The sequence below is a fragment of the Amblyomma mixtum genome, chromosome 3, assembly GCF_055824585.1.
Source record: "Amblyomma mixtum isolate Tamu chromosome 3, ASM5582458v1, whole genome shotgun sequence".
Taxonomy (NCBI): domain Eukaryota; kingdom Metazoa; phylum Arthropoda; class Arachnida; order Ixodida; family Ixodidae; genus Amblyomma; species Amblyomma mixtum.
In genome coordinates, this window is record NC_143014.1 from 271157118 (window position 1) to 271170653 (window position 13536).

General features: G+C 44.1%; 1 protein-coding gene across 6 annotated transcripts in view; it reads right to left on the minus strand.

The window, feature by feature from the left end:
• Window positions 1–934: 934 nt before the first annotated feature.
• Window positions 935–13536, minus strand: part of LOC149354743 (uncharacterized) — a 32378-nt gene continuing 19776 nt past the window's right edge. For 2 of the 6 annotated variants that reach the window (XM_089583502.1, XM_089583501.1), the window contains one exon: window positions 8735–12658. In XM_089583502.1, coding sequence (XP_089439628.1) covers window positions 12500–12658 — 159 coding nt within the window. In that variant the 3' untranslated portion in view covers window positions 8735–12499. Of the gene's footprint in view, window positions 1769–3094; window positions 3198–6291; window positions 7367–8734; window positions 12659–13536 lie in introns of those variants that run through there. The other 4 variants (XR_016291383.1, XR_016291382.1, XM_089583503.1 and 1 more) reach the window with 4 other exon arrangements.

The following is a 13536-nucleotide window of genomic DNA, read 5'->3' on the forward strand; positions in this document are numbered from 1 at the left end:
TAAAGCATGCCAAGTGTTTTTGCACTAGCATTTAAAATAGTGACTTAATCGAGGATTGAATTTTGCGCTTCTCCTCAATGCACTAAAGTAATGCAGAGAAACTCAGCGTGACGTCACGGAAGGTATGATTTCAAATTACCGCTGTCGTCAGCCACACCCTGCCCTGACTCGTTAGACGTTGCCAAACAACTCTCGGCAGGGTTCGCCTTCAGTGGTGTTGGTTCTTTCCTTAAAAGCAGGCGTTTGCGCGTTGGAAATGTACCAATACCTTCGCTGACGTCATCATGCGCCCCCCACTTGGCGTTGTGCGCTGCAGAGAAGCTTGAAGGGCGTCCGGATTTTAATCGGCGATTACTTCACTATTTCAAGTGCTAGCCCAAAAAGACTTCGCAGGCTTTACCTGCAAGTTTCACACATTTGACCCTCTTAATCTCGTTGATTTCTAAAACCTATGCAGTTTCCCTTTAAAGTGATTCAAAAATGGCCTTATATTATTAAACAACACAACTCAACGGCCCACTGCAAGGTTTTTGCATTTCTCTGATACTATACGCCGGTTATTACCATTAGTATTAAATCAGCGTGATCCTGTCGAGGCGATAAGGAAAAAAAAATTAGCGATTTTTCTTTCCATATTCTTGCTGAGCGATGCAGCGCTAACCCGTAACATTTAGGCCAATTTTACAGGTCTAAATTAACAGCTGGTGCTTTTGCGCTCCTTGAATTCTGCAAGTACTTTGGCCCTGTGACCTCCAGGTCATTTCTGCTAACCAAATGCCAAGAAAAGCAGATTGATTTATGTAGCAAAATCTGGTGGTGTTCATAAAGCTAATTTCCAAAAACCACTGTTAGTTCGTGGGTGACACACAGTGCCGCTGCGTAATATGTGGAGAGGAGGGACGAGGCATAGCCTGCACAGTGTCACTTAGTTTATTAGATGTAACTGTCCAGTGCCAAACGAAACAAACAGCAAAAATGGGAGTCCTCGCATGCTCTACCTGGTGGTAAGGCAACAAACTGTCGAGAAAACAAGCCATCTCATGGTGGTTGTTTTCACACAGCACATTTGAAGAAAATGCAAGAGATACCCTTAGTTTTCAGCCATAGTTTCAGAGGCTGCACGCAACCCTCACTTACTCAGGGTAAAATGAAGAGTTACACATAGGCACACATACCCTACAAGGCTGTAAGCATGGTGCAGGCACTGCAAGGTGTAATACTGACTTCAAGGAGGTCAAAGAAACAGCTGGGACTCCATGGCAGACTTAGAGATAAAATCTCATAGTTGAGGTGCAGTTCATACAGTATGCTGTCCTGAAATGCTTCCATTGACAACTTCACTGAAAGGTGTACCTCCACCAGCTATCTACATATGTTTGGTCGTACCCATGCTTCTAATTTTTTCTTATGTTCACCTCTAACACCCAGTTTCCAATATATCATTCATCCCTCATTATGCAACCATGCCAATGAACCATTAACTTGTGTCGATTCACACCTGCATTTGCCACCATAACCATGGACCTTATTATTATCTCAATTTATCATAGTCACTCCACAGATCTAAGATTCTATCTTTATCAAATTGGTGCATCAAGTAGCCCTCTGTGCCCAACATGTGGTGTGTGCGAGGATCCTCAACACTTGATCTGTTGCTGCCAAGTCTTCAATCCCCATCACAAGGTACTGTTAAGTGCTTTAGGGCTCCGTCAGGACAGCCCGGTGCACCTGGAGCATCACCTTGGACCCTGGAGTGGTGCGGCTTCAGCTGCGAAAGGGATAAAAGCATTCTTAGTTTTTCTTAGGGACATGGGTTCAGTAGACACCCTTTGACAATCATGTATTAGTGAGTGCATGAGTATTGAGTATGCTTGATGTCATCTTTCTTTTTTCCCCTTTTTTCTCTTTTTCACCCTCTTCTTTCATCCTCATCTGGAGTAGCATGCTAGGCTAATAACCAGGCAGACCTCTCCTGTATTCATTAAAGTCTCTCTCTCTCTAACTATTTCCACCTGACATAATATGATCAATACATCATATTCACAGTATATCACGAAACTACAGTTGCACATTGCACCACCCTTGTTCTTTTGAGGAGCTGGACAAATTATGAGCAGGTACTATCGCGCTCAATATGAGTTGCAACGCGTGGTCATCGACCGGGGCTCGTTACGTGGTGTGCCTCCTCCAAACAGACGCTCGGAATTCAGGGAGAAACTGCTGTTCCAGGAAACAACAGCACCCCCGCTCAGGAAAAAGTTTCTCCCAGAATTCCGAGCAACTGTTTAGAGGAGGCACACCACGGAACGAGCCCCAGTCAATGACTGCATGTTGCAACTCATATTGAGCGCGATAGTACAGTGAAATAGCAATTCATTTTGAAAAAAACATTTGTAGCCAAATAGGAAAAACTAAAAATATTGAAATTTTCAACCCTTGTCATACAACAAAGTAACTGCAAACACAAAGCATAGTATAAAAATGTGCGTTTACATGAAGGAGCACCAACATAAAGTTGGCAATTCATGCCACATAAAAAATTTCACTTCCATAAACACAAGCTCTAAAATTTGTACACTGTCCTCACAAGGCACACATTTCGGTTTACCTCCAACTATAACTATCTTAAAGCATGTCAAGAAATTTAAAGTTTGAATAAGCTGACAAAGGCCCGGAACATTTGCTTGATTTATTTATGTAACACCCGCAGCATTTTGCACGTTTTGAAAACAAGCAAACACAGAAGTACTGCGGCTGTCAATTTCGGCACATCACACGTGACAGGGAACAAATCATAGCATGAAAATGTGCACATGCATGAAGGAGCAGCAATACAAAGTTGATAATTTACACAAAGTGAGAGGTCCCATTTCCATACACACAGGTTCTAAACATTTCAGTTTACTACCATAAATAACTTTTTAAAGGATGTCGAACCATTGAAGTTTTACTAAGTTTACACAAGTCAGGAACATCTTAACGCACCCAACAATTTTGTGTTTTTTTTAAGCAACTAAGAAAAGGAATACTGCAGTTTGTCCATTTTGGAGACACCTTTTCTGAATGCTATGCCTTAGTAAAACATAATGGTCACCAGAGTGAGTAGGTGTTGCTTCCCTTGGAGCCGTCCAGTTGAAAGACAGAGTTGAGGGGTTAAAGTCTGTGTGATGAGAGTCTACAAGAGCAATCTGCACAGCCTTCAATGAAACATGAAATAGCAACAAAACACGGTGGGAGTCATCAAACGGGCAGTCCCAAGTGGCTTAGCAGTGGCTTTCTAAGCTTTCTGTTTGCCATTTTGTCAGTCATTGCCACTCAAACATTGCGAAGGACAAAAAATTGCGGCCACTAGCACATGCAACCCTGCATGCTGTAGGTCGGTCTTTGCTGTTTATGTAAAGAATCTGTATATATTTTGTCGTGAGCACACCTCCTGCCGTTTGGATGCTATTTCTCCCTGAACTTTTTGCACGTGTTTCTCACATGTATAGTGCCGCAGACTTTACTGTTTGCATGTTTCAGGGGTACAATTTTACCGCTCCAGCATGTCATTCGCACACCTCTATTGGTTTCTTTGACCGTGCTCCGTGAAACACACGATGTTGCACTTCTCACCGCATGCTTCGTGGCAAGCGTGCACTAATTCGAGAACTCGTGCTTAATGGTGCAAAACGGCTTGCAAGTGCAGTTCTGCGTGCTGCAATAATAATAATAATATATACTGTATTTACTCGCGTAATGATCGCACCCCAGAATTTTGTCGGCAAAATTCAATTCTTTTATTCCCTGCGTAATAATCACGCCCCGAACTTGCCGCTGCAATTTGTCGACGATGTCGAGTCTAGCTGACGATTGTACTAGCCATCTGTCTGAGAGATGGCACATGCAGATGACCATCTTGCTCTGTCAGTGTTACAGCGGCAGCTGCCTGTTGGTTGACCTGCGGTCACACGGGCAGTCTAAATGTGGTTATGTTTAATCGCGGATGCCAAACTTAACTGTGGTTACCTCGAATCATGGTTCGCCATTGTCACAAGGCTCGCCACCGTTCTGGGTTGCGCTGCAATGAACGAAGTAACGCGGTGATCCATCTAAACTTTCTTGTTCTCTTTAAATAATAATCCCTGGGATATCGGAACGTCAAAAACGAATCATCCTTGAGGATCATTGGCCTGTACCGAGTTGCTGGTAGGAGTAATAACTGCAATACAAGCTAGTTTTACGTTCGCAGCCGTGTAGCAGCTGCTGCCGTTGCAGCGCGAGTGACCCGATCTGCTTGCACGCCAGCTCCACTGCTAAGGCGTCACAGAAATCGATTGTATACATTTCTTTTAATTTGGAACAATTAGGTTGTCAGTAAGGCAGCACCATAAGTAGAATATTCATTATAGCATTGGTCAATTCAAAAGTGCCGTCTACTGTGGCTTCAATACGACACAAGTTAGGCCTAGCGACGACTAGGGAGCACAGAGCGCCGTCGTCCGCTGCTCGAGGGCGGCACCATCATGGTAAGCACGCGGAATCCAGTGCTCCAAGCATTGCGAACGTGTCACCTAAGTACATCAACAATGTGGCAGGGACTGGACATTTTTCGGCGTAACGGCGGTCAAATGCGTAGCTTGAGTGCCGTGGGACATTGCTGTTGTACGCTGTCGCTGCGCCATCGGATGAGATCGAAGGCTGCATAAAAGCACTGTCGCGCAGCACTATACACACTGCCTAATTTGATGCGCTGCTCTTGAAACATGATTTAGTGAGAAGAAAGTATGTTCTTGAAGTGGGCCAGCTCGTGCGCTTTTCACACTCTACCTTCTCGGTTAACGACGTAAACTGAGATCGCCGAGCTTGGTTCGCGATAACCGCGTTTGGCGGCGTAACCGTGGGTAGCAGGCCCGTGTGACAAGGATTGCCTGCGTGCAACTTGTTTGCGTTTTCGGTGCTCAAAAATTTTTTGTAAAAAATTTACCCCGTGTAATGATCACACCGCTAAAATTGCATCATTTTTTTTAAAAGTGTGATCATTATGCGAGTAAATATGGTATATAACATTTATCATAGTTGTGACTGTGACTACTATCGCACAATGGACACGGCATTGGAGGCAGTGTGCTGCCATGAAATGCCACAAGTAGCAGCCGTATCCCGGAGAGTTCACAGTGCATCACAAGCAGCAACATGTTTGTGCAATGGTGCCTTAACATCTATGTACTCCAACTTGCATACTTTGCACTGCTGGAAGACAGGCCGACCGTTGTCACCGCACCAGAGATCCACAGGTAACTAGATGTTGCATGTTCAATCATATATGCTAGAGGCACTTGCTTAATTGCCATACTTCACTCCTGTATGAGCTTCAATGGTGACATTTATGTCTCGTCTCTGGCAATAAACTCCACATTTGTCATTGATCTTCAAACCTAGTTGAACCGCCATTCGCTTGCACCAATACCAGTTTGAATGCAGCCAGCATAATATGAACTAAGTTTTCAAGATTGAGCACAGTGGTTGGAATTTTGGCAATTCTGACAGCAAAGCTCAAAACAGTGAAAATATAGCTTCCAACACAATATCACTACATACTCTCTTACTGTTGATATATCTAGCCTGGCACCTCAGTTCAGGCACTTGCCACTTACATTGAACAACTAATGGAAAAATCAATTCAAGGTTGTGTGACCCTGTAACAGTGTTTTTTGTGTTTTGCACATCACCATCATGACGCAGTGACTATTTCAACATTATGTACAGCGCGAAAAACTAAGACAGGGGAAGAAACACGCAAACAAACAAGCGCTGACTATCAACTGAAAATTTTATTAGGAAACTCGTGGTTACATAGGCTTCAACCCTGCACGCGCAGGCGCACAAAGCCTGAAACAACAAAACAACAAAAACAGCAAACCAAACCACACGTGTGTATTAGCCTCATTGCACTGCCGCAGTACTATCAATATAATCCAGTTCTACCTGGTGTAACGCCACCGAAGGTTTTGCAACGCATGGAATGCGCGATGTGGCGATCAGATTATATTGATAGTACTGCGGCAGTGCAATGAGGCTAATACACACGTGTGGTTTGGTTTGCTGTTTTTGTTGTTTTGTTGTTTCAGGCTTTGTGCGCCTGCGCGTGCAGGGTTGAAGCCTATGTAACCACGAGTTTCCTAATAAAATTTTCAGTTGATAGTCAGCGCTTGTTTGTTTGCGTGTTTCTTCCCCTGTCTTAGTTTTTCGCGCTGTACATAATGTTGAACCTTCACCAACTCGCCCAGTTTTCTGTTCTACTTAAGTGACTATTTTTTGCAGTTGTTACAGGTACATAGCCTACCGACAGTTTGTAAGATGGATTTCGCATCGCCTTTGGAAAAGGAATCGTAGAGATCTTCCAAGCTGTGTCGTGGCAAACATCAGAAATGCTTTCCCTGCACAGCGATACTGTGGGTTTCACTACCCAGAATAAATCAGTGTTTCATATTAGCAAAACATGCTAAACTGTGCCCACTGAAGGTAACAAGGTGTATAGTCATTCATTTCACATTAAAAAGCAAGGCAGAACATGAACTACATGTTAAAAAAAGTATACATTAGTCTGAACTATAACAAGCGATATTTCAAACAAATGTGTACTTTGTATAGATAAACACATATAGATACTTTGGGCTGGCCTAGCTCTACATATAACATACGCATGAAATGCTACCTTCAACAATACAACTGCCTGAAAATCACACCGCATAACAGGGTTTGTACCTGTGTTAAAATATCAGATTGCTCTGTAATCACTATGAATGAAACAGCTATACCTGCATTAGCTCCCATGCATAAACAGTGACCCTTGCCGGGCCAGTTTCTACCAAGCATATGCTGGTACAGTGACAGACATCACTATACAATGGACTTCCTCAGTTGTATGCACTTTTTGCAAAATCCTGGGAAGTTTGGTTTGGTTTATTGGGGTTTAACGTCTCAAAGCGACTCAGGCCATGAGGAACGCCGCAGTGAAGGGCTGTACTGTGCAGTGACATCGCACAGTTCACGAGCCTCTATAATTCCCCCTCCATCGAAATTCAACCAGATGCCTTCAGTATGTAAAATACTCATAAAAAGCAGGAAGCACCTGACTAGCCATCTGTTGCAAGCCCTTGACACAACCAAAAATTCGCACCACAAAGAGCTCATAAGTGTGCTGCAGTGCAGGTGCTGGGAGCTCTACCACCAAATAAAGTTTAAGGTTGGGAGTAATTGCTGACTGACACCTACCTGAGCACAGCATTACAGCAACAAAGCGGATTGGAATAACAGCGTTCCCAATTCAAATTGATCCACTCGGCCTCGCCCTGCCACCTGCTAGCCGTCCCAATTACACCACCTGGTAGGAGGAGGACAGGAAAGGCAAGGAGGTTAACCAGGCAATGCCCAGTTTGCTACCCTGCACATGGGGATGAGGATAAAGGAAGAGGAAGGGAAGAGCAGAACACTTGTGTCCGTGCAGCCATCAGTTCAACAAAGCACAGATCATCTAAAGTCTTTTGCTCAAGCCTGTCTATTTAGGTATTAAAAGAGTGCCTTAATGTTTTTTTTTCTCTAAGGATGAACTAGACCAAGGACAGTTGAAGCACTCTGGCAGTAAGCTATTCATGTGTAAAGGGCATGACCTTGAATGCTCTGGAGAGTACGCAGAAGCCTGTGTATTTAGGTATGAGAAGAGCGCCTTGATGTTTTTTTTTCTCTAAGGATGAACTAGACAAAGGACTGTTGAAAAACTCAGTGTGAAGGGCTTGTGAAGGGCATGACCTTGACTGCTCTGGAGAGTACGCAAAAGCCTGTCTATTTAGGTGTTAGAAGAGTGCCTTGATGTTTTTTTTTTCTCTAAGGATGAACTAGACCAAGGACAGTTGAAGCACTCTGGCAGTAAGCTATTCATGTGCAAAGGGCATGACCTTGAATGCTCTGGGGAGTACGCAAAAGCCTGTGTATTTAGGTATTAGAAGAGTGCCTTGATGTTTTTTTTTCTCTAAGGATGAACTAGACCAAGGTCAGTTGAAGCACTCTGGCAGTAAGCTATTCATGTGCAAAGGGCATGACCTTGAATGCTCTGGAGAGTACGCAAAAGCCTGTGTATTTAGGTATGAGAAGAGCGCCTTGATGTTTTTTTTTCTCTAAGGATGAACTAGACAAAGGACTGTTGAAAAACTCAGTGTGAAGGGCTTGTGAAGGGCATGACCTTGACTGCTCTGGAGAGTACGCAAAAGCCTGTCTATTTAGGTATTAGAAGAGTGCCTTGATGTTTTTTTTTCTCTAAGGATGAACTAGACCAAGGACAGTTGAAGCACTCTGGCAGTAAGCTATTCATGTGCAAAGGGCATGACCTTGAATGCTCTGGAGAGTACGCAAAAGCCTGTGTATTTAGGTATGAGAAGAGCGCCTTGATGTTTTTTTTTCTCTAAGGATGAACTAGACAAAGGACTGTTGAAAAACTCAGTGTGAAGGGCTTGTGAAGGGCATGACCTTGACTGCTCTGGAGAGTACGCAAAAGCCTGTCTATTTAGGTATTAGAAGAGTGCCTTGATGTTTTTTTTTCTCTAAGGATGAACTAGACCAAGGACAGTTGAAGCACTCTGGCAGTAAGCTATTCATGTGCAAAGGGCATGACCTTGAATGCTCTGAAGAGTACGCAAAAGCCTGTGTATTTAGGTATCAGAAGAGCGCCTTGATGTTGTTTTTTTCTCTAAGCATGAACTGGATAAAGGACTGTTTAAGCACTCAGACAGTGACCTATTCATGTGCGAAGGGCATGACCTTGAATGCTCTAGACGGTACACGTTTGTCTTGCATACGTTTGAAATAGCAGGCACATATACTACAAGAATCCCAAAAAAAAGCACTCTGTATATCTCCAGCACTAGCCTGGTCAACGACCACCATGATTTTCCGCCCATAAATTTTAGTCAATGACAGTGAAAAGCTTCTTTTTCATGAAGGTACAATGGTGCAAACGTTTACATGCGACGGGGAACAGTCTCCTTGGAAGACAATTTTGATGCAACGTGAACTGCCCAGACGATGAATCCCAAGAAATACGATGCCTTCTTTCGCTGCCTTCACGACTACAGGCAAACTTGCGTCCGTAATGCTATGTTGACACAACAAATGACGCCATAAGACTCCTTACTAAGCGGGATGAATGTCTGCACAGCGATGCACTCATGCTCAGTGGTAGTGGTGAGTGACTCCAGCACAGCCGTATCGTAGATGTCTAGTGCTACAGTGCAGTAGTGATTTCGTCAGGCACAAAGGCCTCCAGCTGCACAGAGACAGCTTGGCTATTAAGCTGCCTCATGTTATCCATTGGGTGCACATGGGCAATGAGGATTGTGTGCCTCATTGTTTGGTTTCAAGTCTTTACCACGGACACACTGCCACCCCTTAGTTTGTAGAATGGCTGTCACAGTACAGCGGAGGTTAGGGCTCAATTATTGAACCAGGACATAATTTTATTCAACTGGAAAGCTTCCCAAGAAAGCTTTATAGCTTTCCTATACAGCTGTATGGCTACGCTCTGTAGGATGTCAATAAGCAACTACTTTCTAAGCAAAATTCTCCTCCACCTTGGTGCAGTCCCCTAAATATCACTGTACTAAGAGCGTAGTACTAGAAGTGTTTCACATAGCACAGGCAAGTTAAAACCTTCAGAACCCATTGCTATGTCCTTATTAGCTTAGCTTGTGCCATTCATGGTAAGGCGGTGCAGCTCAGAATATACTGGTCACAACACAGTCAGTATAATATTGAGTACATTTACTTAATCCTATGCAGGATTGTGTGGCATCACTAAAATAAATCCTAACACTGAAAGGATTGAAGGGAAAAGCACCTGATTGTCTCACCACTTCACTACTCATCAGCACCACAGCACAATAATTGCAAGACATCCTCAGGCAGATAGCATAAATAAGTGGCTGACACTAAGCAACTGTAGCATCACATTACAAAAACTCCATGAAATGACCAGCCAACAATGCAGCAACACACAACAGAACAACCTGCATACACCGCTGCCATGTAAACTGCCCTCCCAAAGCAAGTCAAAAGGCAGCATGCACATTTTGAAAGGAAAAGCAAACAAATTCTACCTTGAGGAATGCTACACTAAGGTTTTGTACAAGCAATACAGCCCAACAACTTGAATTCACTTCACACACAGCAAACACGTGCGAGTAATGAAGACTTGAGGGCTGGAAGAGTTGCAGTGGGCTCATTTTTTGAAGGGCAAGGATAGATGACAGTAGAAAGAAGATACTTGTGCTAAGCAAATAAAGGTAATTTGGAAGAAGCAACAAATTACAGCTAAATTAAACTAAGCAGACAGAGGAAGAAAATCAAAAAGGACTGGTTATGGTTGGTAGCATTTAAGAATGATCACGCACAAACTGTTTGTGTGTATCATGGAGCTTTGACTGTGAATGGAACTTCCAAACAAATGCGGGAAAGCCAGGGAGTAGAATCACTAGGAGCTCCAGCGTCTCGCTGTCACGTGAAAAATTTCAGATTTGAGCTTTATATGAGGAATTCTGAGCACGCAGCCATATTTCCTTTCTGTAGGTGTTGCACACCTCAGTGGGCACAGCAGATCGATAGGAATGCTGTTAATTTAGTCTGAACTCTCTTGAAACAATGCCCTGGTAAATAAAAACTTGCACGTAGCCAGATATCTACTCAAGCAAGCTAGCTCATCAAGTGTGGTAGGTCTGGTGGCAACCCATTCATAGTGTTTCATGGTAAGAGGTGAGTTATGAAAAGAATATTCACATAACTTTCCAATAACTACTTTCAAATAATGCTAAGCGACTATTCTGGGGCTTCCTCTTGCAGCAGTACCAGGTCTTCCAGCAATAAAAGTGAGCAGCAGGTCAGTGCCAAACTTTTTCATGGTTGTAACACACTGCAGGCCCACTACAACAGGTGCACGATTATACACTGGGGCATCATCAGAGAGAGATCAATCACTGGCCAGTAATCAGCTGAGAGCAGTTGGGGCCATTATGACAATATGTCAGGTCGAACATGCAACCCATTTTACCCAGTGCCGCATGGGTGTTGTTTAGAGTTTCTGCCACCTGTGCAAGGAGAAATATTTGCCAGACATGAAGGGCACTATGTCAGTGATAATATTTGAAAGAACATTTCGATTTTTTTAAGCTGTTCCTAACTCTCATCAATTTCTCCACTGTTGCCCTATCGATTCCACTCTCATAATGCAAACTGACCATTACACATTCATAGAAGCAACCTTCCAGAACGTAAACAATTCTTTTTTGTTGGAGTTCTTGATCCGTATGCACCCTAAAGGCACAAAGAGGGCATTTAGGGGTAAACTGACCAAATAAATAAAAAGATCTTAGTGTAAGCCGGCCTTGTATGAAGAGGTGAAACAAGTTGGGCTTCGCTAACCCTTTGCAAACAATGTAGCCTACAGTCCCACACCTGGTTTTAGTTGTCCTTTTTTTCACATTCTGTTGCTCTTTTGGCCCTCTGCTTTACTTAATTTCTTTCCACGATTCATTGCTTTTTTAAAAACGTCTCCACCTGAAACTGCTTGTGTCAGAAAAAATAACCTTTGTGACTTCCAGAGGCTTTACTAAGCAAGGGTATGAACAGAGACAAAAGGATGACAAAGAGGTCGGGAATTTTGACTGGACAGCACAATCTGCACAAAGAAAGCAGGCAAAATGTCACTAAGCCTGCGACTGTGGAATGGACTTTACAATGAGAAAGAAAGCAAAAGACAGCATTTATGTAGAGGGCAGCTATCATGCAGCTTAGATAAATTACTGTTTACAAATGCTACTTCATCCTGATGCCAACCCGACTGTGATCCTCTGTTGGAATTACTCGCACCTACTTTTTGATGAGTGCAAGCTTTTTTTCTGTGGCCCTCCTGCTTTTTACTGTTGTGATTTTTCTTGTCTCTTTGGTCTGCTAAAGCTGTTTGATTTTTACAAAATATTTCTGAAGCTTCAGCTGCAAAAATTATTTGCACTGAGTCATTTTCACTCTTGTGTGTACTTGGGCCCTGCATCCACCATGCTGTGCAGGTATTCACACCGCATACTTTGATTGCTGATGCTAAGCAGCTAAAGAATCAAGTTACATTCCTCACTAAGAAGTTTGACTACCTCTATAGAAGGTACAAAAGCATAGCACAAGATTCTGCTGCCTTAAACACAATGAGTAAGAGGGGGTTCTGGCCAAGTTCGATCTACATAGTCTGCAATGCCGAACAACAGTTCAAGCCAAATGCTCAGTCTGCAAGCATCCCTTGTGTTTCGCGGTCGTCGTCTTCTTCACAGCACTGACCCAGCATGGCTGGCTGCTACGCTACTGTAGAAGATGTTGCTTCCACAAGAGCCACAGCCAAACTGATTTCAGCCGCTGCGCATCTCTTCCTTTACTTTTTGCCTCATAGTGCATGACGCTAACACGTCACCACAGGGCCTCCCCCTCAGGAGATGGAGTCGTCCCAGTGAACAGTCTTCCAGCGAGGTGAAAAAGGGCAGCTGACGAAGGAAGCACAGCGTTGTCGACGTGGGGCAGGCCTTAGTTGGTCAAGGGGGACATTGGTGTAGTGACCGTTGATGTGCAGCATATAAGCTTCGTCGCCCTGCAGAAAGACGAGATGGGGTCCAGTATAAGGTGCCTGAAGTGGAAGGCGAGCACAATCCACACGCAAGAAACCTTAGGTGCTGTCTCTCAAATCGCGGTGGACAAAGGTCGGTTTGCACTGGCGAGCGTGTGTCGGAGGGGTGGAGATACGGGACAGGAGAGTGGTTAGATGTTCAACGTAAGGTATGCCAGGAGAAGGACAAACGATGCTTTGGGCAAGTGGGCACACGAAACCAGCCGGTGGACACAATGATGTGCCATAGATGAGATGAGAAGGGGCACATCCGAGGTTTTCGCTGATGACCGTACAAGGGCCTAAAAAGGCGACTGGCAGGGAAGTGGTGGCCCAGTGCTCTGGAAGGTCGTAAGCCATGAGCGACGCCTTCAGCTGATGGTGTAACCTCCTGAGCAAAAGGTGGGTGATGCCGAGAAGCTGGGTCAAACTGGCAGTCAGTGGTGAGTTCCGCTGGCATACCGAAACAGGTGATCCATGTGGAAATGAGTGCAGAGGCAAGTTTCCAAAGTGATGTCTTTTATAGGGGTGGCTCATTTAGCACGTAAAGATCATTTATGGTGAGTATATAACAGTAACCATGCAATGATGGTAGTGGCCCAACCAGGTCGATGTGAATAACTGCAGAATGGGAGTGGTTTGCGGCCCGTGAAGATCCCAAAATTTCGGCCTTCCAAGAAGAAAGAAAGTGTTTCATGGCAATGTACCCCGCAAGCAGCTTCCGACTGAAAGCACTGTACTGCTGCTCTGAAGATGAGACCTTTTTTGAGAAAAAACCAAGCGGAGATCATTCGCCATTAAGAAACTGCACCGGGATGCCACCAACGGTGGAACCTTAAACATTAGTCGTGACGCTCGTGGGT